Raw genomic sequence first — 25,758 nt, forward strand, 5'->3', positions numbered from 1 at the left:
AGCAGAGAGGCCAAGTGGTTTGCCAGTTTATACGTCAGTGAGCCAGGAGCGCTAACAATTGGTCTTAGTGGAATGTTGTTCATATGGATCTTCTTGGGTAAGCCATACAGCCGAGATGGTAGGGCTTCTGTGTTGCGCAGGTTTCTCTGTATGTCCGCCGGCAGACAAGACGCCTTCATTAATCGATTCATATTCCGTGTGACACGCTGCGTCGTATCTGCGCTTAGTTTTCGGTACGTCGCCGGATCTAATAGGTCTCGGACCTTTTGCACATAATCTTCGGTCTTCATTACGACGGTCACATTCTCCTTATCGGCAGGCAGTACCAATATACCCTTGTCGGAGCTGAGATTCTTAATGGCTTGTACGTCTTCTTTCTTCACGTTGCAAGCTGGTGGTTTTGCTCGGCGCAGTACCTTGGCTGTTTCAGTGCGCATTTCCTCTGCCCTTTCACAAGGAAGGGTCCGAATGGCCGCTTCGGTGTTGGAAATTATGTCCTCCATAGGTATAGTTCTCGGGATGACAGCGAAATTCCCTGCTTTTTGAAGAACAGACACTTCCTCTTCGGTCAATTGTCGTTCAGTGAGGTTGACCACAGTGTGTGACATGTCGGGAATCGCCTTGTCGGTCTGCTTCCGGCATCTTTCAAACATTTTCTTCTGTCGCTCGGTGCAGCGCCCGAATTCGTTCTGCATGCTCCTGTGCGTGATGCTGTCGATCTTGTACCACTCGTCTCGATGATTTCTGCTACTTAGTTGATAGAAAATGTCCAGAAGTTCCTGATCCGTCTTTGCCAAGTCTCTCAGTGTTGTATGAATTCGCTCACGAAGAGAAGCTCGTTCCATTCTGACGTAGATACGATGTGCTTGGGCTGTTGTGAATAGGCTCCTACATTTCTGCCATACATTCCCAGAGTGAAGGACAGAATCGGCCATATATTGCGCAAACATGGCGTAAAGACGATTTTCAAACCGACAAGGAAGATCAGAGAGTGTCTTAGGTCGGCAAAGGAGAAAAGGGACCCACTTGCAATGTCGGGAATATACCGTATACCATGCACATGCGGAAAAGTTTATGTCGGAATGACTGGACGATCAATCAACGCCAGGATCAAAGAACATAAGCGACATTTCAGGTTGGGGCAGGTGGAGAAATCGGCCGTGGCAGAGCACGCACTGAGTGAGACCGACCACGTAATAAAATTCACCGACACGGATGTTCTGGTTTTAGAGAAGCATTATCACACGTGCTTGTTCAGAGAAGCTGTAGAAATACAAAAACACGTGAACAGTTTCAACAAGAAAGAGGAAAGCCTTAAGGTAAACGGATCGTGGCTTCCCCTACTGCAGCAAACGACCGTCGATGGTAGCAAGAGGAGAATCGCACCAGAAATGACCGAGGAGAAGCCCTCGGACGTTGGCGCGCCAGGTACATACAGTCTGCGGCCGCGAGCTCGGCTCCAGTTCACCACCGGCAATGGAGGGTCAAGCTTTGACAATGTCAGCCACCCATGCTCGCGAAACGTCAGTAAAATCATCAGACGAACGTTGGATGAAGAACCCGAGACAGAAGCCAATCGGCAGTTTGTCATACAGTGATTTATTGATGCAACCTGACTCGACGTGGACTGTGTATTCTAAGAAAGAGCAACGTCCCCTTAGTCGTTTATTATATTGCAGATTAAGAAGTTTCAATGGTTAGATGGTCGTATAATTTAAGAAAAGCCTAACATTTGCTAATTCTGCATGTTTCCCCGTATTTTTTATGTTTGCTGTATAGACGGTTCATCGAGGGGCAATTCTCGATGTCTGGTTTACATTCTTATGGAGCTACATTCGGCCGTTTCAGAATTAATACCATCTGCTGAAGTTTTAATAATTTTCCCTTTTATATTTGTAGTGATGTTAAATGTTTTTAAAGATTGTTTTGCTTAACTCAAATTCAGCCAAAGATTTTGATCGAAATATTTAATTACTATTTTTCTGCATATTTGTAGGATTACAAAGTGGCTTAAGGCCCTTGTCTAAGAGCATCTGATTGAACTCTGTTACATTCATATCAATGTATGCCTGCGTAACATAAAAATAGTCGTTAAACATTGCATTAAGGTGCTCAGAGGCTGTTCACTTCCGAACCATTGTGTTCCAGTCTGACCTGCTCTAAAGGTCACCTTTAGTTCCATATACCTGTCAGAGAGATTCGACCTATGTTGGGTATACAAATCGTCCCTAGCCCAATGAATCTGCTACCACCCCACCTTTCTATCGCCAATAGAAACAGAGTTATGAGCCCCAGAAGGATCTGGTTATTATGCGCGGCATTTTGGAGCATATTAGGCAGCGCATTCTGTCTTATGCGTACCGATTGTACCTAAGTAAAATTCACATGCATGTATTTTTTTCCATATTACAGGGAACATTCTTAATGGGGTACATGGAATCCGATTCATGTAATGTAATGACGCGTTTTACGGCCGGGCGCAGGGAGAACAAAGAAAAACTGGGACAGAAAGACGGAAGAACTGCACTATCTGTATTGTCTTTAAACCTGTGGAGAGTATTGGACGACAACGTTGTCTACAGATAGGCAGGGAATAGAACAAGATTAGAACATTACTGCTGAAAATTCACAGACTACCTTAACGGATCGTCTACAATGCGTTTCCAGGTGCGGCTCACGATGATACTGTGGCTATTCTGTTCACAACTAAAACGCCGGATGCAGACCCAGATGGAATTATGATCAGGGATCAAATGATAGAAATGTTTGCAAATTTTGCAAAATACGAGTAAGTATGTAATTTTTTAAATTTATTTTGCTCTTGTTGTATTAGAGTTCATCACCTTACCTGTTGAGTATAATTTAGTGACCATATAGTCCATACTGTGTGCTCAGTAACAAGCTATTGTTGGTGCAAAACTTGAATCAACAGTTTTCAATACACAGCAAAAGACTTCTATTATATAAAATACCGTTGTCATGATTTTCTGATTTGATAAGTCTTTAATTGGTTATATATAAAATTACATCATCAGAACCAGCACTCGTTTTTAAAGTTATCAACATCAAGAACTGGTAGAAGCCGACCTCGGGAAAGATCAGGTTGGATTCCATAGAAAAATTGAAATACGTGAGGCAATACCGACACTACGACTTATCTTAGAAGATAGATCAAGGAAATGCAAACCTGCGTTTCTAGCACTTGTAGACTTGGAGAAAGCTTTTGACAATGTTGACTGGAATACTCTCTTTAAAATTATGAAGGCGGCAGGGGTCAAATACAGGAAGCGAAAGGCTATTTACCATTTCTACGGAAACCGGACGGCAGCTATAACAGTCGAGTTACATAAAAGGGATGCAGTGGTTGGGAAGGGAGTGAGACAGGTTTGTAGCCTATCCCCAATGTTATTCAATCTGTAAGCCGAGCAAGTAGTAAAGGAAACAAAGCAAAAATTCGGGTTAGGAATTAAAATTCATGGAGAAAAATTAAAAATTTTGAGGTTTGTCGATCACATTATAATTCTGTCAGAGACAGCAAAGGACCTGGAAGAGCAGTTGAATGGAATCGTCAGTGTCTTGACAGAAGGATATAAGATGAACATCAACAAAAGCAAAACGAGGATAATGGAAGATAGTCGAATTAAATCGTGTGATGGTGAGGGAATTACATTAGGAAATGAGACACGTAAAGTAGGAGATGAAATTTGCTATTTGAGGAGTAAAATAACTGATGATGGTCGAAGTAGAGAGGTATAAAACGTAGAGTGGCAATGGCAAGGAAAGCGTTTCTGAAGAAGAGAAATTTGTTAACATCGAGTATAGATTTAAGTGTCAGGAAGTTGTTTCTGAAAGTATTTGTATGGAGTTTAGCCATGTATGGAAGTGAAACGTTGACGATAAATAGTTTAGACAAGAAGAGAATAGAAGCTTTCGAAACGTGGTGCTACAGAAGAATGCTGAAGATTAGATGAGTACATCACATAACTATTGAGGAGGTACTGAATAGAATTGGGGAGAAGAGAAATTTGTGGCACAACTGGACTAGAAGAAGGGATCGGTTGGTAGGACATGTTCTGGGGCACCAAGGGATCACAAATTTAGTATTGGTGGGCAGCGTGGAGGGTAAAAATCGTAGAGGGAGACCAAGAGATGAATACACTAAGCAGATTCAGAAGGATGAAGGTTGCAGTGGGTATTGAGAGATGAAGAAGCTTGCGCAGAATAGAGTAGCATGGAGAGCTGCATCAAACCAGTCTCAGGACTGAAGACCACAACAACAACAAAAACAACAACTTCAAGACCCACTGAGCAGGGTAGGAACTCAGTGAAAGATCTTCCTCCATTTATTTCTGTCCTGGAATAGCTTTTCTCTCACCATTGCATCCAACGTTACTCCTACTCTTGTGATCTTCATTAATTTGGACTGCCTATCTCTAACTAGACCTCACAATCGGCCTTTTTCCTTGTACCTCCATCTTCAAATACTAATGTGGCATCAGAGTCTAGTGCATTAGGAAAAGCTACCGACACCACAAGTTTCATTTTTCTGTAAGCGCTCTTACTTTGTTAGTTTTTGTAACTTGTGATAAATCTGCAGTAGCTACTTCTGCCACCGAATGTATCAGGATGACCAAATGTAGAGGGAAGAAGTAGAAAGCACTGTATTAACACTTGTCTGAGCTTTCCTAGTGATTTATTGTTTCCAACTACATTGCTATGTTTCTCTTGGTGTGTGTCGCTGAGTCCTGCAATGCTGAGGACACCACTTCACTGTGTGCGAAACTGCTTGGTGCACAATGGCTGCCTCAGTGACCCGCGCATGAACTGTGTGTCGGCCTTCTACGCCAGCTAAGTTGCTGTATCGTCAGGATGCCAACAGTCGACTCCGCGGTCTGCATCCCTGCTGACTCAGCGCTGCTCGGTGTGAGCCGCAGGCGGCCAGCTGCGGGCTTCTCACTGGCGTGGCTGAGGTTGCAGCAACAACAAGAGCCCGCGATATGGCGTCCGAATCTGTGGCGCTCGCCTCAGGATGCCTCCGGCATGTGTTGGAAGCCAGGACGACTGCCCGCGGTAGCGAGCCATGGAATGGCCCACCACTGACTGACTACGGACACCGCGTTGTCCTCAGAGGGTCAAACCAGCGTCAATCCATCGACTGGAGCGCTGGCGCCCCATCTGCTGTTGCGTGTAGCTGGTGGTGTGACATGCCCCACTATCCGGGAGAGTTGCCACACTTAAATGAATCTTGTTAGAAACCCGCACCTATTTGTATGCAGCTGTGCGCCTCTGTTTTGCCATATGCACCGCTTCGTGTCACGTACTCATAACACGCTAGTTTGGCCAGTGGGCCCCTTCTGCCTGCGATTTGCGACATGCAAAACCGCTATGTATACTCTTTCAGCAATCTGATAGCCCTGTGGTCTCTATTCTACTTCGCAACTGTTGGTATTCGTATCTCACTGCAATCCGGCCCACACCTGGCTGTAGCTTGTGGTCAGACTATTGCACAAAACTAACTTTCCTAAACGGTGGTGCCGCTACATTATTCTCATCTTCAGAAAGACCTGGCCCCGGATCGACCCCTAACTAGCTCTTAACTTCTTTGGGTGAAACAAAGCGTAAAAATTCCTTACTGAACGACCACTGGTCGATCAACCCTTTACCTACTCGTCTCACGTCCTCGGTATCCAACCCACTGGCACTTGGACTACCCTTGGTTCCCTCTTGGAATTAGCTCTCTGCCTGATCAGAAAGAAAACAACATATAACAAAGTTAAGGGCGTGATGTCAATTGGCACAGAGGTGCTCAAAATAATCGTTGTTTGCCGTTACCTTTCCCTATACTGAGTGATATGTTGCACAAGCTGTTCAGCTGATATGCGCCCCTCTTGCTCTAAAGTGAACTGGTTTACGGATCTCAACAGACATGGCTCCATAGTTTGATTTAACAAGGTCAGATTGTGCCTTGACAAAGACTCTAAAGTGGCTTCTGGCCAGTACAGCTGTGGCTGTGTAACATTCAATTGACGCTGGCAGGAGGAAGGTCGGTCCTATTATGTTACACTTAGTTCCATTGCTTGAAATTCCGCTCCCGTCGAGCTCTATAAGTTTCGCTTCTGCAAATATTACTGCTCAAAACAACTTGCTACTACTACCAAATTCTCGTATGTGGAGAAGATCCAATGCATTCTGACCTGTTGCAAGCTCAATTCTGGCTCCACGATGTCCCTTGGACAGTCTATTACTTTCCCCTTGGATAAAAATTACTACATTGTGCATGTGTCCGGATTGGTACTTACCATCCTGGCTGGACATACCATTACCTTCCCTCTATGGCAGCTTCGTAATTCCTCCCTTGCCATTTCGGCGTACCGGTTTCTAGTTGTGGAGATCATCAACACCTCTTTAGTTTTCGCGTCCACAAACTTGCTCAACGCTCCCTACTTCACTGGGTATGGGTGCACCGTGTAACACTGAAACCTCACGTTCTTCCCCATAATCGGGAATTGGAGCAAAATATACACTCGTGCGTGGCCAGTTGTTACCCTTACTGTTGCAGCAGGGTAGAAAAATGGCAAATTTTGTTCGCTGGGCTCCATTATTAAGTATAACCCTGACGGTAGTTCCTTCTGCGCCTTGCGCAACCCGGGTAAATATTGCTCCGGCGGTAACAAATCGGTACTTATCTGGCCTTGCAATGCGTAATGCAGCGCTTCTTGCAGATTTATTATTACTCCCTGCACATCCCACACACTGTCATCTACTCCTTGCAAAAGTCTGGTTAACACCACCCTGCTATCTAGTACTTCTAGATGCCCCTGTAGGGTTCCCAGGTTACGATTTATTACGTCTTCCGATGCCTTAGCGTACTCCGCTACCTGCCCTGCCAATGTGTGTAGAAACTGACGTTGTTCAGGACTTCCCCTTCCGATGTCCCTATCTGAAATGCGTGCCAAGCCTCCGTTGCTCTCCTCTGCGAGTTGCATCACCGCTTCCACGGTGTTGTTCAGTTCTTTTATATCGCTTTAATCTGCAATTCCAAAAACTGTCTTTAAAATTTTTCCCCCTGCGTTCAGCCATCCTCGTTTCTGTCTTACTCATGGCACCGCTTCCTCCATCTGTCCTACTTGCTTTCGTAGCGTCCTATAAGCCTCATGCGATTTCTTATACTCCCCTGCAACTTCTTTCAGCATTCCCTTGCCCTCTGCACATTACGTAAGCTCTTCGAACACTTCCTCAAGCCTCCTTACTTCATTCCGCATTTCCCGTACGTTCCATACCAACATTAATGCCTACTGGTGACTAAACACTACCACATCTTCCTGCCTTGAGTACAGCACACCCCCATCCAGGTGCTGCACCCGTAAGGTGTCCACCCTGATGATGAAGAGATGAATCGCCGCCAACGCTCCCACTTTCAGTGACCTGAGGACAGAGATCACCATCACCCTTCCTCCCTCTTCAAAAGGACTGATGTCCGCAGCAGGCTATATTCTAAAATAGATACAAAAGTGTGGAAAAAAGGAAAAAGAATCAAGAAACTTTGCGTTGTCCAATAGTGTCTAATTGGACATAAATAACAAAGTTTTATATTATTTGTATTTTGTAATTATTACAGTTTTTAGGTAGTGTAATTACATCAACGGATTGTAATTAACCAAACGAATGTAAGTGGTAATACAATTAGGCTGTATAAGCCCTGAGCTAATATCAATATTTTTGGTTCTGTGCAGCTGCTATATAAATAATGCTACGGTACCGAAGATATTTGCAAGAAAAGCTTAGGGGAACAATAACAGAACAGCAAATGATACGCCTGCTTCCTCACACCCTGTGCATAACATTCATACATGACCATGATGGGGTACATTAACTGTCTTACCAGTGCGGTACACAAATCGTCGTGTGTACATGTTGTAACTATGAAACGTTAACCCGCCACGCGTCCTGGTTATACTGGGCACTACCGCAACGGTGACAAATCTTGGAACAGCTTGCGTTAGTGCACACGGTTCTATTGTCGACAATGTGAACTCACCACTCTATTCTATAGGGGCAATAGAGATGGTTGATATTGTTACAAGAATATTAATGGGAGAAGCTGTGACCCGTACTACCTCCCCACCTGCTGTTTCCTTGAGGCGTTTTCCCTGAAGAAAAAATAAATAAATAAAATTAAAACTAAAAAAAAGCTATGAGGTAGCATTAGCGGGCTAGCGACTGCCTACATAGAAGAAAAACATGCTCTGCAGACAACTAGATATATTCTGAAAAATAAAAAAAAGCTTAAAAAATATGCAATACGTTGATTATTTTATAACAACCGTAATATAACGGAGCTCTTCCCTGACTGTTGCGATTCAGAGCCTGCATCAACAAAAGGTTTATAAACCGACAGAGAAGTCCCCAAGTATGTCGGCAAAACTCATTTATTAGCTCACCTTAAAGCGAACACTTGCAAGCGTAAAATTTAATTAAACTTCCTTCATACGAAAACAATCCAGCTGCCAAACGGTTATATGTGTTGACACTGCACGAGAAACAGTTTATAATATTCATTGCGTTTCATTTACTCGAGAAAATTTAGTGTCTGAAAGCGCTTAGAATTTTCGTGAGTTTTCGGTCTAGCATAACCTAAGTTGGTACAGAACTTATAAATACGTAATTTTGGCTGAAGTAATAAATTTACACTGCTACGAAACCACACATCTCCACGAATGTCTGTGCCATGAATCGTACAAAAATACAATATTTGGGACATAAAACGAGCGAACACTCACGGGTAATGCTTTGTTCCCGTTCGGACTAAGCGACTACCGCCTACAAGTCAGCGACCTATGATCGTGGGCCACGTGATTATCATGTCGCCAAACCCTCGAGTCATTACCGCCAGTTGTTGAATCCTGGTGATTCAGCTGCATCATTATTCAAGCAGCTCCCCAATGGGCCGACGAAGCTGACGGCTATTATTTTTGTTTCAGTAACCCAACTCCAGAGGATGCATCCAATCTGACTGAGACTTGGTTGACGTACAGTGCATCATCGCCCTTCTATTTAAAGATAACATCTCCTTTAAGCACGGCAACGAACATGGATGAGCCCTATATGAGCTTCTGGCACGACTTACTGTCGTGAATGCAAACACTATAAAGTTTGTTTTGTGAAGTGTTTTCTCTTACTGCCACCAATGACACTGGAGCCCTCAAGGACAACGTATAATCGGAAGTGGATACAAAGTTTTCCGTCATTATGTAATTGTACTTTTCTTCATATGTAGAAATTGTACAAATGTATTGTGGTTGAATATTATGAATTTGTATCAAATATTTCTTTACATATAAGTTTTATTTTCGTTTCCTCAATCCTCTGTTTCCTCTGGCGTTGTGTGAAATGAAGTTAATAGCACTTGACGCTCGCTAAAATCAATATCTGTCACTGCAAACGCCTGATCATTACTGCGACAACAGACCCCATCCGATTTTTAGAGGAATAGTTGTGCTACGTACCTGAATCTGTTAATCGCTTTTATTGATACTGGTAGCCAATAAAATATTTATCATGAGAAATCTAGCCAGAATAGAGCCATTACATTCCCTAGCAAAAGCAAATTTTAACTGTCGATTTACTGAGATACCTGTATTGGTAAACAAGGTAAGAAATACAGCTTCAACGTACATCTTATATATTACTACAATCTTGTAACAAAATTTTTTCGACAGGACCTAAATGACAAACGTAAAACATGCATTCTAGTAACTAAAACATTACTGATGACTCTGATAGGTAAAAATACACGACCTCTTCATATCTGATGATTTAAACGACATATAATGATTCTTCGTTCTAGGTTTTGCTCTCCTGGTCGTTAATAAACACATGAACATATCATCAACTGCGTTGTGAATCTGGTAAGTGCTGCAAAGTTGATTTACTCCACATACCATCATGCCACCTATGCCGTGTCTCACAGAAAAGAGAACGGTTATGGATTTTCGAGCTTTGTAATATTTTTATGTACATTAATGCCAGAATAGTGTATCGGGAAATTGTAATACATGAAACATGTACACGTGAACAATAAAAGACACTATGTATAGATATCAATATCTCCATTACAAGAAGATGTCTCTGGTTGCAGTCAACAATAAAAAAATCTTATTTTAAATTATAAGAACAATATGGCATTTCTCTGGAAAATAATTCGGCTCTGATTCAAATGTAATTTTGGAATTTCTGTATTGATTTCGGTTTTCCTATAGTAATGAATTTTATAAAGGATTACACGAGCGTCAAAAACGGAAAATGACACTCACCCGGGACAAGATTTCCATACGCAAACAGAAAAAAACAGAAACGCAAGAGTACAGGAAGAAAGTAAAAAATTTACTTCCAGGTTTCCTGATATATTTGGCTTTAAGAACGTCGTTCGTAAAACTAGCACCAGTTGGACGACACTGCAGTACTCCATTTGTCTTGACAACGGTTAACCATTCGAGAGATATTTCAGATAATACTCATTTATTTTTCCGTATCAGTTGCACACCATTTTAATTCGATTACACGTTTCGATCACTCTGGATGATCTTCAGATAAGTAACTGCGTCAGCAACGCGTCTTGTCTTCTCAGAACAACATATCAGAGTACATTTGTGAAATGTCCCGATGGAACCGCACTCCATGTTCATTAATAGCGGCGCCAACATTGACCAGGAAGAAGTCGAAATGATCAATCAAGAAATGTAGTTAAAGTGACGTACTAAATTCCATGAATTGGTATGGTCTCAGTAGTTCTGGTGCAATATCGCAATAGTTATCTACACTACTCCCGCCTAAGAAGATTTAGCAGGAATTTCTTAAGGACAGCCATGCAGTTCTTTCAACATCGCTCAACAAATCAAGGAAATGTTCATGAGACATTATTTCGCTTTTTTCGATCCTACAAATATTCTTTCCTACAGCTTTATTTAATTTATCCGTGGAAACTTCTCTCGCAAGTGCATGAATCTAGGTGAAGATTGGTCCATAGTCCTCACAAAGTTTTTGACGAGCTCCAATTTAAGTCAAGCGGTGGTAGATACACTTATTTGGGTTCAACAAGAGGAATATTTGGAATATTTACATTATTCCATCCAAGTAGTAGTTCGTTCCGAGCAGGTCATCTTTCTCTCATAAGAGTATTTTGTTCCTGTCTCTTATGTCCCAGTCGCATACAAGGTATCAGTGCTTTTGTGCCCGAACTGCAAGCCAAGAAGACCTACAGTTACCTTGAGATCTCCTCATACAGGTCATCGTGTTTCTAATACTGGATAAGTGTCAGTAGCATTTTATACTCGTAGTTCGCAAACGTCTCCTTCAGATTAACTTAGGAGCATTCCTTCAGAATGATTTTGCTGGAAACTACATACAAGAGCCGCTCATTTACACTGAAGTCATGACCGAATGTCTCCATTAAGAACTACACATCAACACAAAAGATCATGTCACCTTCCCGGAAGAACACTAAGAAAAAAAGAGCATCGAGATACGACACATCTACTTTCGCAACGCAAGAAGGTTCCACTATTTTTTGACGCTGAAAGCTCAGCCTGTGCTTCGACAAATTTAAATCATGAACAAGACCAGCGGAAATCACATAGGCCAATCATAAGACACTGAAACAAATGAATTCAGTTGCATATTTCAGAAGTACATCCATTGAAAACGGAAATGGATTACAGTCCAAACTGTATAAATCTATTTAATCCGTGAACTGTGCGAAAAATGCAAAAGCACTATTAGCCACCAGTAAAGACAGAGTACCATGTTGTTGATGCTCCTCGCTTGCAATAAGTCCAAGGGTATCGTTTATGGCTTCGAAACCCTACAAAATCTGCCCTCTCAATTTCCGGTTGCTACTACAACGGAGCAGACGCGTGTAAACATATCGGTCACGAGAGCGACTCCTGCTTGGCATGTGGATGGAGTATTGTTTCTTATTTGTATTTGCGCTTTAGTACCCTATTTCGTGTATTGTAACTGCTCAGCGGCGGTACATGGAGCGAACAACGTCGTTCCCATTTCCTTCCTTTGTTTCACGGTATTGTCTGTTTTGTAGGTCTTGTTGGTACTGGCTGCGTATACTCATAATTCACTTCACATCTTTTATCGCTATAAAATAAACTTCCGTACAAAAAATAGCTTATAAATCAATTTTAACCAACTCCACGTTCTGGCCATGATAGGTCATTCAGAAGCAACCGGTCGCTGTGTCATTATCTGCGAATATCGTCTTTGATATGCGGTTAGCACGCCGATCTCTCGACCGTGGTCACTTGCCAAAGAAATGTGGCTGTGTAGTATACTACTAGACAAGAAGTTACCATTCCATCATCGATTAAGATTTGCTTCGTATATGGTTATATGGTACATTCATCAATTTCAGACCACTTGGATATCACCGGATAACGTACTTTGTTACATTTTAACTCTTCCGGTTCTCTTCAGCTCGAATCATGTGTCTCATAGTAGCCTTCTAAATCACTCAGCAAAGTTTACCTTTCGGTATTTGCAAAACATTTTTAATGATAACCTGGCTGCTGTCGAACAGTAAAAGATAGCTTTGCTCTTTTAGTAGCCGTTCGAACGTTTTTCGCATTATTGCTGCCTGCATTTAAACAAAGCAACAGACATATAGTGAAAGAGGAAAATATCTGCAAACATAATGTCGCAAGGCTTTGTGAACTGCTCAGCTGCCATCTGGTATCGCACTTCGCCAACATTCATGTTCTTTTTTTCACTTTGTTATGAACAATCGTTTGGTTTCTTCTCAAACGCGAGCTATTAGCTAATTGACACTAATTCTCGTTAACACGAGTCTACAACATGCGATAACCCCAAAAATACGTCGAACGGCTTAGTTAAAATTGGACTCGGCTCTAGCCTACATTATTCGAACATTTAAACATAGATTCGTTGGCTATCCTTTGTATAGCTTGCTGCTTGAAGCAAACTATGCAGTTATTTAGTGTCGTCCAACGCTGCAGCATGGTACTAACACCCTGTCAGAACCTTGTTATGTAAGCACGTCAGACAAAAATTAGTCATTCTCAGCAGATATCACGCTGATGCATGTAATACCGACCCTAGCTTTGATGACAGCCTTAACTGGAAGAGAAAAAGAACCCGTAAGTTTTTTCAGATACCATATCCGCTATTAGACACTCATTGATGGATATAACCCTTAGAGATGCCAAATTGTAGTGATGCTGATACGTTTCAACCGCTTTTGTCCAAATAACCTGGACCCTTTCTATGGGATTAAGATCAGGCGTTAATGATACAGTCGACGGGCCTGAGTGCTCGTCAACCAAGAAAGTATGCTTGCAGTCCTGTGAGTGCAGCCGTGGGAGCACAGCTGTTGTCATCTTGAAATACCTGTATGTCCACAGTATACTCATCACAGAAATATATGTGAAAGGGTAACAATACGTCACCGAGGACGTTGCAATAAACATCGTGGTTCATTTTTCTAGCACCTGAATGAACGGACCCAAGTCATGCTACAAGATACGTCCTCAAAACGTCACAGAACCACATCCGGTCTGATCTGCAACCTCCACACACTGCTGGTTAAACGTCCCTCTTGGGCCGTCGCTGGACTCGACGCTTTGCATCGTTCGAACTCTGGCAGAATCACAACTCATCGCATCGGGCCACGAGCTTCCAGACACCTGCTCTCCAGTTTCTGTTGCTGACCCACTTAAAACGTACAGTTTTATATTACACTGTGGACAGTGGCCTTTTACGAGGTTCTCGACCTCATATACACATTGCGTATAGTGACGTTCGCTATGTTCGCTTCGAAACTGACAGAGATGTACCTGCATTCATTGGCAAACAATCGTCATACAACACCTGAACTTTTGCGGCTATTCAAAACACTCACTGTACTGACAAACGATGTTTGAAACTATAGCCACACGTTGGCAATTCTAGGCTACAGTCATACGGCGCAATGTTACAACTGAAGGTAAAATTGTGTTGTCTGAAACCAATTGTCAGTGACATTTTTTTTTGTGACCACTGTCCTTACGCGCCGTGTTATGCGGTTGCAATTTGAACACCCTTCCTTGGTTTCCTTGGGAGAGGCGTTGGACGGAGCGTCTCGATGTATCAACAGAGCGGGCGACCTCGTTCACAGTTTTGTCACGGACACCTCTAAAAACGGCAGTTTCTTTCTGTCATTCTGTTGTGTCTCCAAGTAGACCTGTCTTACTGCACCAGTTCCATGCAATCGACTGTAACACGCACTTCAACGCAATGACTTATGCGACCGCGGTGGAGGGTCACGTGACCCTCCGCTGCGAGTTCTACGCCACCTACAGTGCTTCGAGGCGAACAGTCTGCTCATTTAAGGATTGACATTTTCTCTGTTGACCGTACATTATTCTTCCGACACTAAAGACGTAGATTCTGAACAATTCGTAAGACTAAGCGTTCCAATAGTACACAAACGCAATGGAACACCACGTTTAAATAATGAATCAAACAACCGTCATACAACACCTGAACTTTTGCAGCTATTCAAAACATTCACTGTACTGACAAACGATGTTTGAAACTATAGCCACACGTTGGCAATTGTAGGCTACAGTCATACGGCGCAATGTTACAACTGAAGGTAAAATTGATACCACTCTTCAAAAGGTGGATCATACGCTAATGTCCCGTCAACGCCGGCGTCATTGGAGATGGAGCACAAGCACAAGTTGGAAAACTATCAGCACCACACATACCCGTATACATTCACAGTATTATTTCTGTTTTTTTTCGTTCTTTCTCATATTCCGTGGTGCCAAGTGAGCCTACGTAACTTGCGGAACGATGATAAAAATTTTAAAAAATTAAAGCAATTAAGGTAATAGATTTCTGACGTTGTACAGATATGAGTAAAACTACGTAGAGTGGTAAAAAATTTCCAAAGAAAATAAAAAAGAGTGTCACAAGGTAGCCTTTCAGCCTATATTTCCATTATTTCGCTTCTTTAGAGAAAGAAAGTTGCGATTCAGAGTCAAATATTTCGATATAGTGGTTAAGGAAGTGTTACTCATGCGAAATATCCCTTTTTTGTAAGAGCAGTGTTCACTTAGAGGATACTGCGATCCTGCTGAATGATTTAATTTTGGTAACGAGAATTTCCATGAGGAGGCATATACATAGGAGGGGCAGCGTCAAAATTCCGAGTCTCTTGAGCAAAGGACCAAATGAAGTTTGTGAACTATTCTGGAGATCGTTCTGACTTCTCTCTTTTGCTAAAAATATTCACATTTAATGTAAAAAGTTGCAAAATGCCAAACATATGCAGCTGAGCAATGTAAACAAGCTTTCGTGTTTCAGTGTCAGTGACACTGATGATCATTCTTACAATGAAGACAGCATCACTCCGTTTCGACTGATTGATTATTTGATTACCTAGTGGCAATAAAATTTACTTTGTAAGGGAATTCTGTATTAAAATCTATAGACATCATTTTGTTGCAGTTAAATGATAGTTTGTCCTCTGCTTTCCACCCGCTGATCTTACCAACCACTCTATTTCCTAAATCGGTTACATTTGTTTGTTAGAGTCTTCAACAGTTATACTTGTGTCTATGTCTCTCTATTTCCTATATATGGAAAAAAATTGTGGTAAGTTCCTATGGGACCAAACTGCTGAGGTCATCAGTCCCTACGCACTGCTTAATCTAACTTAAACCAACTTACGCCAAGGACAACACACACACTCATACCCGATGGAGGACTCGAACCGTGACGGGAGGAGCCGCGCAAACCGTGGCAAGGCGCCTAAGACCGCGCGGCGCTAGATACGGAACAAACTATTCTAGGGTATGTTCTTTAATTTAGTAACTTACTTAAAAGTGTAGCCCGTTTCACAGAATCAAATGTTCTGTTAAATCAATATCTATCACACTCAGCTTTTCAGTTAATGCAGTGAGTTCCCCAAAAACAAAAAAAACACATTACCTTTTCTGTTCATGATGATTTTCTGAAATGGCGAGGCGGACATCAAAATACGTGTACTAAGATGTATCAGCCTTTTCCAGAAACCTTCAGAAACGCTGATGGTACAGAAATTTCTCTGTCTCTGTCTCTATCTCTCTCTATCTCTTTCTTTCTCTCTCTCTCTCTCTCTCTCTCTCTCTCTCTCTCTATCTCACACACACACACACACACACACACACACACACACACACACACACACACACACTGGCTCTCTCTTTGTGACTGTGTGTTTGTGTGTGTATGTGTTTGTGTATGTTTGTATGTATATGATATGTGCCCGTGCTGTAGCGTGTGTGTGTGTGTGTGTGTGTGTGTGTGTGTGTGTGTGTGTGTGTGTGTGTGTGAGTCTTTCCTCCTTTTTATAAACTGGTACTACAACGAAATATTTTAATATCTGGAAACTGAATGATCTGAAAGAAACGGTCCAAAGATAGTTTTGAACAGCACAACTGCATGCTCTTCTGATACTCATAAAGATATTTGGTATTTCATGATGCCCATGTGAGTCCATACTGTTCACTTATTTAACAATTGCTTCAAATTTCTCCTTAATGCTTCTTGTAGCTGTATGATACATAACTACATTGAAACACTACCATATGACTGTTCAGTACCATCCTTATACCAACGAATCTTTCATTTAGCTTAGTCATATTACCAGGCAATAGTTATCAAATACTTTGTCCACCTCTGTGAAATTAATATCACTTTCACTCTCCTACAGAAAACGCATAATAGGATAGCACCCAACTTATAACCTGATGTATCTTTCATATTTGACCATGTCCTTTTAATTTTGTTCTCATAGTTTCAAGTTCTCTAGCAAGCCTATTTATTTGGGGTAACGCGTCGTTTTAGCATGTCTAATGATAATGTTCAGTACTTTACAGTCTGACAGTAAGAAGAGTCGAGAAATGAAAGGTGTGCCATTTTACTCATTTTCGTTGACCTTTTCGAATTTTGTTGGGAGAATTATTTGAGAACAGCCGTTCTCCGTGTTAGGATGAGTGGTGCTAAGACAATGTCCCGCAGTAGGAGATTTACTCGGTTGTTGCAAACTTGTGTGACATTTATGTTCAACACATCGGTCCTTCACACTCTAAGGAATATACGATACGTCACAACTTCACATTGAGCCAGATGGTAACAGCTATCAGCCTATAGATACAAATCAGAGTGATTTGGTTTCCTATAAATGGCATGTCCCAAAGTACTATCAAGCGTTCTCCTGATCAACACATCACGGAAGGAAAGGCAAACATCCTTTTCCACTTCCATCGTGAAGCGAATATTAGGGTGCACTGAATCCAGATGGTCTAAAAAGCCGTTTAAATTCTTACCTCCACGAGGCCAAATAGCAAAACTACCGTCTACATGTCTGAAAAAACATACAATTTGAATGCCCCCTACTCCTACGCATATTCCTCAGACTCTTCCATAAACAACTCCATCTGTTTTTTCGTGGTACTGGGTACTGAATAAAAAAATAAGTGAAAGTAACAGATCTTGAATAAGTTCGTTAATTCAACATCAGATCTAACCTCAAGCAACCATAACACATAAAACAGAGGAATACGAGCGCTGAAGAGAAAGACCACATCAAAACTTTCTAAAATATCAGTCTTTCAAACGCAGTCTCTCTGGTCGATTGAAGAAATCCGCCATATTCTTAATAGAATGCACAGACCGACCTGCTAGTGAGCTCAACAGACCGGCAAGATGTCTTGCTACACGGTATGTCGAAGGACGGATGTTACTGACAATAAGCATAACGGGAACACTTTCCATGTGAATCTTTGGTAGATCACACACTCTAGGTGGGACAGCACAATAATAATGACGATTCTTGATAGTCTCCTACGACTAGGAATCTTTCTTCAGGAGATTGTTAGCCTTTCTCTTTTTGTCGAGTCAGCACTGAATAAGATGGTAAAAACTGATCTTTTAAACGTAATCCTGCTTGTCCAACACAACTGTAGCGTTGCCCTTGTCCGTGGGTAAGATAGCAATATCAGTATACACTGTGAGTGAAAGCAAAGCAGCCCTCTCAGCTGCTGTTATATTACTCTGTGGCGAAAGTGCCCATGTGTGTTATCTTTCCTCATATACTCGGCATAATGAGTTTTAAAGTTTCTTGCGAAGCGATCTCTAGTCGCACTTGCACCTTGGAAATGACCTGGTGTGCACCTGTTGATATATCAGCGTTATCGTAGACGTCGCATGGCTGTATTCACGTAAGTTACTTGAACATTAACTTATCCGGCATACCTTCTGGTGCTACGCATATGTGTAACTCAATTCATGTGACAGGTAGCTCGGCACATTAGTAATAGCAAAATTACAAGTAATGTAAGAAACTCCTGTTTCCCCAATCGGTTTCAGCTTTATTAAAAGTACTTTTGGGTACAATGCTGTGTAACAGTGTAAAGAATGAAACAAAAAACGTTCGGGTAGCATTACATGGGCTTTATTGAAGGTTACAAACTGGTTTCTGCTGAAGATGTGATCTTTCAGTATATTGTTGATTTCTCAGTATATTGCTCAGTATTTTTCTTCCCAGGGAAGATGGACATAATGATTAACGGCTCCAGACACAACGTAACCAAACTAAACATCCACGTTATTTGTTGCATGTCAATCTGAATTTTGCATCATCCAAACATATTTTCCATTCTAACATAAATTCTTTACCTGAAACGCATCTGTCGATGTTTACAACGCTAGAGAGATATATTCACTTTAATTTAATTTCACTTTGTTTCGTAGAAACTGCCGTAATTTCTGTGATTTAAATCGACTTATACAATACGTTACAGAGTGTGATTTATCTACTAATTGTCTTGTTGAAATAATGATAGACATCTCGGCAGTATAGCATAGAAGATCCTGGAAGTTGCGTCATAACGTGTCATTGGCGGCTCAGTTGATTCAAAACGATAAATATCTTATCTGCCTTACTTCCAGCTGTATAACGTATGATATTGGCTGAAATATGTTCCTCAGAGTCGTCGGATAAGTGATTTTTGATAACAATGCTTATCTGTGAGGAAATACGAACACACCCTACGTTCAGTCAACAACCAGTAGCAATCGTAAGGAACCACGCAAGATCGACATGAGCTCCACTCGAACTATTCATTTGGTGGCAACGTTATACTTTTGTCTGGCATCAGCTACGATATTGGTGAGTTTAATCATTTTGCTGAAACGAGCTTTATTTGCTTAACCTTGCATAAATCACCCACATGCGCGTAGATTCATAACCGTGTTAGACATGTTGCAAGATAGCGTAACAGTGTCTATACAAAATTTTCTAAAGGACTAGAAGTAGCATAAAAAGTAATAGTAGCAATGCAAAATACTTGAAAATTCCCTGTGTTCTTAAATAAACAGGTAGATTAAACGCTACTTAAAAACTGCAGATGGACGCTCTTTCTGGATACAAATATTACTTTATTTTGTTAGATCTGAATCTGTTACACACATTTAGTCATTGAATTAGTGATCGTGTAAAGGAATTGGGTCAAAACGGTGTACGTAAATGAGGTGTTGATCCTTGTAAATGAGAGATGATATGAATCTAGCGGTCACTGGTTATGGTTTTGCAAGAAGATCTCGCCATCACCCAGAATCGAAATATAATCAATCAATATCTGTAAAATATAAGAGCAGTTTCATCCGATCACAGACGCAGAACATATGTTAACTTTCGTAGGCGATGATCAATAAAAAATTTTCTGAATTTCTTCCGAAACACTTTCTTAATCCTTTATTTTATAACCAGTAACGGTCGCACAATTAGGCTATTGTCAGGCAAATATGTAAAAAAATCGTGTATAATGTGTGCATGTGTCTAATATAATGCCGTAATATACAGTAAGAAAACAAAGATTGACATTACCTGTACTCCATATGAAGTCACGAACACAAATCTTAACGACTTTTAAATACTTCTTGTTTTCCATTGTCAGCTTTTTCTCGTTACACTACCACTCATTTCGTGCACTAGCAAAAAGTATTTACTCTCTTTAATAGCCAATACCCTCGTAGTTTTTGAAGATTACGATCGACAACGTTCATGGGATAATGGAATGGCATAAAATAAGACTCTATGAAAACCCATTTTGTCCGGAAACATACCAGTCAACAGTTAAGGTACAACTTACTAGTGCCTCAAACTTGATGGAGAAAAAATGCTAGCATATAGAGCCAAATCATGCGCGGCAGGTGAAGATGAGCAACCATAGCATACTTTGATGAGAATCTCATACAATTCTTGACAGACATAGAGAAGCATCCGGAGGTATTCGATGGAGGAAAAACTATCAGTCTGATTGTATACATATGTTACATCACATGTAAATCATTTGAAACCTCTGCAGTCTTCATGAGCGGCGGTTTATTATCGATGTCTGGAGTAACGCTGTCTAACAAGTGATTTTAATAGACGAAGTTGTCCCGTTTATTAAGGTTCGTTTTATAGCGATAGAGATTTGTTAATCAGTAGCAATAATATCAGTGTGTTATAAAATTATGGCATACGTTTCGGCCTCGAAAATTGTTTGGTACACATACCATGCAGGCTCAGTACGTAAGACGTGTATCTGAAGGTTAAAAAGAAATGTGTATGATATTCGGAGCAAATAGTAACTGATGGTATGTCGCAACACATACAACTACATCAATTTGTTAAGAACCAAATGTAGCAAAAATAATCAAAGCTGTTCTGAAATGATGTTGCATTATGATCTTGTGTTTACGGACGACTTCCACTTGGTAAATGTTAAGTAAGGTGTAGGTTGCAGCTGTAACGTGTGGCATTCCGTGCAGTGAGACAGAAATTCTCCGAGGAAATACGCTCAATCGTGTCTGTAGGCTAAATCTCTTTCTTTTTTTAAAAAAGTCCATAATGTTTCTGTAAGTTGTTGTACATTGTGATACAAGAACTACGGTGATACTGCTGAGAGACTGGTGGATCCGCTCTCTTAGCCTCTTACACAAAGTCGTAGAGGCAGACAGTGGAAGTCTTCGTGGTGCAATGTCTAACGATGTAAACTACCTATCAGTATATTCGTCCACGAGGTACAGAAGACTACAGATAGTGAATTATAACATGATATGGCGTCACTTGGGTCCTGTGAAGTCCTCAGTAGGTTAGCGCACCGCCGAGGGATTAGGTATTCGTGCATTATCAAGCCATCTGTTGGGTTGGATTGTTCTTAGCAAACCGAATCAGTATATCATTCTCACCGGTGATAAGTGTCACAAGTAAAAGCAGTGTAGAACGTCCCTCAAGCGAACAAAACAACCTTCGGTGAAATTAAAAGCAAGAGTGTCCACATTAAAGAGTACAAGAGAAATTTCACTGCTGAACATGGATAACAGACCGAATAGACGGAAATGATACACTGAAGACGTCTGCGAGGGAGAGAAACTGTCTGATGACGCGATAGAAAAAAAAAACTGGACATCGATATGGAAGACATGGAGGATGCAGCAGAGTCAGAGTTTAAAAGAGCCTTGGAAGCTTCGTGATCAAATAAGGCGGAAGGGACAGATAACAATCCTTCAGAATTCCAAGGATCACTGGGGTATCAGTCTATGAGATTGGTCACATACCCTGACGTGTTCGAGAAATATCACCCGTACAATTCGAAAGAAAGCAAGGATAGGTAAGTGCGAAATTTATTGCATAATCACCTTTACAACTCATGCAGCAAAGTTGCCGAAAGGAATAATGTACGGAATAATGGAAAAGAAAGTTGAGCATCTGTTACACGAGAATCACTTTATCCTTAAGAAAGGTAAAGACACTAAGAGGCAGTTTCGGTGTTGTGCTTCATTATGTAAACAAAGACTTAAGAAAACTCAAAACACGGTTATAGGATTCACAATAAAGGATGGCAGCCAAAAACAGTTGCAGGATAGAATTTTTTTATTAAAATTCTTGACCAAGGTTTCGGTACATATAAATATACCTTCATCAGAAGTAAAACTTCCTGAATAGAAAGACACATTCAATAGAAAAGCCATATCAACGAAAGTGAGAAACAGAAGCTTAAATAACGGTGAAATTGCTAAAGTAATACAGGCACACAATCTTTAGTACTTACTAAAATTACATCATGCACTGGAGAATAATAAAACAATTATGCCAAAAGGCGTCGTCAATAATTAAAATATCATCTCCATTTGTACAACATGTGTAATGGGCACAGGATCAAAGCGAACAGTTTAACAATGTTACTTCGCCTATGAACTGTTGAGACACGAGTGTGAAGGCACTAAGGCAGATTGTTTCGCCGAGAGAGGGCACTTGCATGTGCCAGACTCGCGCATATTACAATCCATAAATACATACATAAGCGCATCAAAAATTATTAAAGGTTGTGTTAATTCAAACTTTGTCTTAATAAATAAAGCGTATCACGCCAATTAAAGACATTTATGTAAACTAGAAATATAGAACCAAATTTACCTGCGTCCTAGTGTCAAACGGGTAAAGCTTGCGCTTGGAACATCTAACGAGAGACGGCACTACTGTAATGCGCGAGAGTCTCGCGTAACGTAGGCAGTGAGATACATACTAGCGAAACAACCAAAATGTTATAATAAAACGAAACCATCTGTCTGTATGAATAAAACATAGTAGTCATTTAACCACACATACACATTGAAATTCATAATTAACAAACATCACAATATGTAGATCCCAACAAGACAGGAAAAGCGCATTTCACCGGCATCAACAAGCAAGAAAATAACTCCTAGTCAGCCAGACTATATTACATTAAGGCAATGAGGGGTTTGAAACTGTCTAAAAAAATTTTGTTTCGAAGCTGCACCTGTTCATTAAGAACAAAACCATCTTTTAGAGACAGATGCTTGAAAATCTCTAATTCTTCGAGCAAGTCTAGTTTGTCACCTTTATCAGCTTCATGAAGCAGCTCTACGTCGTCCAGTTCACTTGGCGTGTGCTGTAAGAGCCATAGATGTTCAGCAAAGGTGGAATTATATACGTTTTCCCCATTTTTACCTAACCTGTGTTCTTTATACCTAACTTTAATGGGTCTACCTGTCTGCCCTATGTAATAGTTTGGGCAGTCGTTACAAGTAATTTTGTATACACCGGACTTAGTGCTGAGTTCTTCTCGTGCTCCAATATTATGAATTACTCTACGTTTGAGGCTATTATTTACGGAAAAAGCAACTCTATAACCGTATTGTTTCTGTAAAAGTCTTTTAATCTTATATGAAACGTTCCCTAAAAATGGAATAGAAATAAAGTTATTACTCTCATAGTTTTTTGCCCTGTTATCTCCTAAAGTAGAAAATTTTACAGCTGTTTTTTTCTTAGCAATTTGGTCAATTAATTTAGGGTCGTATCCATTGTTAGTAGCTATTGATTTTAATAAAAATATTTCATTTTCAAAACAATTCTGTGCTAAAGGTGTGCTCACAGCGCGATGAACTGCAGAATGAAAAAAGGCGATCTTGTGAGTTTGAGGATGACAGGAATCTGCTGGAATAATATTATCAGAAAAAGTTTCTTTACGGAAAATGTCGAAGCTAATAGTGTTACCCGATAACTTAAGTTTCAAATCAAGAAAATTTTGGCTGCCATCCTTTATTGTGAAGAATTTTAACAGTTGCTGCTGCAGCCATGTTTGAAATCTTGAGGTTATAGGATTTCTAGATCTGGAAAAGTGTTCTAGAACGTAAGAAGGTGTAAGATGTTCGAAATTCTCAGGTTAATAGGTGTAATCTATACGGAAAGAGGGGTAATATACAATATGTACAACAACCACGAGAGAGAAACATGAATGGAAGACCAAGAACACAATCGCGTAAGACAGGGATGTAGTCTTTCTCCACTACTGCTCAGTCGACACATCGAAGAAGCAAATGATGCAAACAAAATAATCGTTCAGGAGCGGAATCAAAATTCTAAATGAAAGGATATTAATCATACAAATCCTCAGTGAAAATGAGGAAGGATTAAAGGACCTGTTGAATGGAATGAAAAGTCCAATGAGCACACAGTATAGATTGAGAGTAATCCTAAGAAATTTATGAGGAGTGGCAGAAATACACACGCCGGATGAAGGAAGAAAGACAAAAAATGCAGACAAGAATAGGCAAAGAGCATATTCCTAGCCAAAGACGTTTATTGATATCAAACATAGTCCTTAATTTGAGGAAGAAATTTCAGAGAATAAACGTTTTAACCATAGTATTATATGGATGTGAATCGTGGATAGTGGATCTACTGGGAAAGAAGCTAACCGAGGCGATTGAGATGTTCGTCTACGCAAGGATATTGAAAATTAGGCTTTCATAAGACAAGAAACGAGAATGTTTAACGCAGAATCTGCAAGGAGAACATTTGGAACACACTGAAAAAGGAAGGGGCAAGATGATAGGACAAGATATAAAGGAATAACTGCGAAGGTATTTGAGCAAGCTGTGGAGGAAAAAAAGACAAAACTCTAGGGAAAGCCACAGACTGGAATACAGTCGCTGAAAAATAAGATGTGGACGTTGGTTTCGAGTCCTATTGTGAGATGAAGAGGTAGGACAGGGGAGGAACTTCCAGTTAGGTGAAAGGTATGCCAAGAAAGAAAGAGCTTTTTATGGGTGCATACACTATGCACAAAAGAATAAAATGCTTAAAGTTCCTGGGGCCCTGCGGGAAGAATAGATGTGTTCAAGGAAATTGGTGGTCAGATTGTTACGAAATCAGAAAGACCGGTTGATAATAGAAACTTAGTAGAAATCCTGCAACAGACATTTAACACAACCAAATTTAAAGTACGCAAGTATAAGAAAAGACAAGTTTATCTACAGATAGCTGCTCAAATTTGAAATTGATGTTAGTGTAAAATGTGGACTGAGTCAGTTTTGTGTTTCTCACAGCGATAATCCTCCTTTTTTTAAAGGTATTGTGACTGCTTGACAAAGTTCAAACTTCACGGATTGTTAGCAAGATTCAGCACTTTACAGAACTTTGAAGATGCAGGCAGTGTAGAGCACCACACACACACACACACACACACACACACACACACACACACATTCAATTATTTAAGCCAAATGGATGTTTATATACAAAAATGGTGAATTATGAAGGCAAAAAAGTGACAAAAAATCTGTCTGCCAGAGAAGATGCGATATGCAAGTAGAAGTTACGACAGAAAGCTTAAACAATTGCAATGTTTCAGTACATCATTTTTCTAAGTCGTATAAAAAAAATTAGTTAATCCTAAGAGTGTCATGGAAATACATATTCTATCAAATATTGCGAAGGATAGAAGCAAAACAAGAATAATTTTTGTAGTTTTACAGACGTAAGTATTATGGCAGCATTGCGCCAGATTTCCAGCAATTTGTATTATGGCAGTTATTGTATAGTAATTTACAATCGACAGCTGATGAGATACAGTTTTCAGCCATGAATATCATATATGTGAATACTAAACTGACTTTGTAATGGCTAGATGAAAGGTTGAATTAACTATTCTACTGATGTACGGAAAGTAATTTGCATGAAGTACTAGCCCCTTACATTGTAGTACACTACCTGATGTGTGATTAGCGTCTTTAATGATGTCGTGGTAGAACGCATTGACGGGGTTTTCTATCGGGACAGCTTTTAATGAAATTAATAAAAAAATAAGTATATAAAATAAAATGAAATGTGAATTGAACTGAAAATGT

At 40.5% G+C, this 25,758-nt stretch overlaps 1 protein-coding gene across 6 annotated transcripts in view; it reads left to right on the forward strand.

The window, feature by feature from the left end:
* The window catches only part of LOC124776614 (esterase FE4-like), a 219,884-nt gene that overhangs the window by 102,927 nt on the left and 91,199 nt on the right, over positions 1–25,758 (forward strand). For 3 of the 6 annotated variants that reach the window (XM_047251694.1, XM_047251695.1, XM_047251696.1), the window contains 2 exons: positions 2,668–2,788; positions 8,982–9,295. The exons of 1 other annotated variant lie outside the window; for it this stretch is intronic. In XM_047251694.1, coding sequence (XP_047107650.1) covers positions 2,668–2,788; positions 8,982–9,135 — 275 coding nt within the window. In that variant the 3' untranslated portion in view covers positions 9,136–9,295. Of the gene's footprint in view, positions 1–2,667; positions 2,789–8,981; positions 9,296–9,847; positions 9,885–25,758 lie in introns of those variants that run through there. 2 more of the 6 variants (XM_047251698.1, XM_047251699.1) reach the window with 2 other exon arrangements.

Source organism: Schistocerca piceifrons, chromosome 2, assembly GCF_021461385.2.
Source record: "Schistocerca piceifrons isolate TAMUIC-IGC-003096 chromosome 2, iqSchPice1.1, whole genome shotgun sequence".
In the NCBI taxonomy this organism is placed as follows: domain Eukaryota; kingdom Metazoa; phylum Arthropoda; class Insecta; order Orthoptera; family Acrididae; genus Schistocerca; species Schistocerca piceifrons.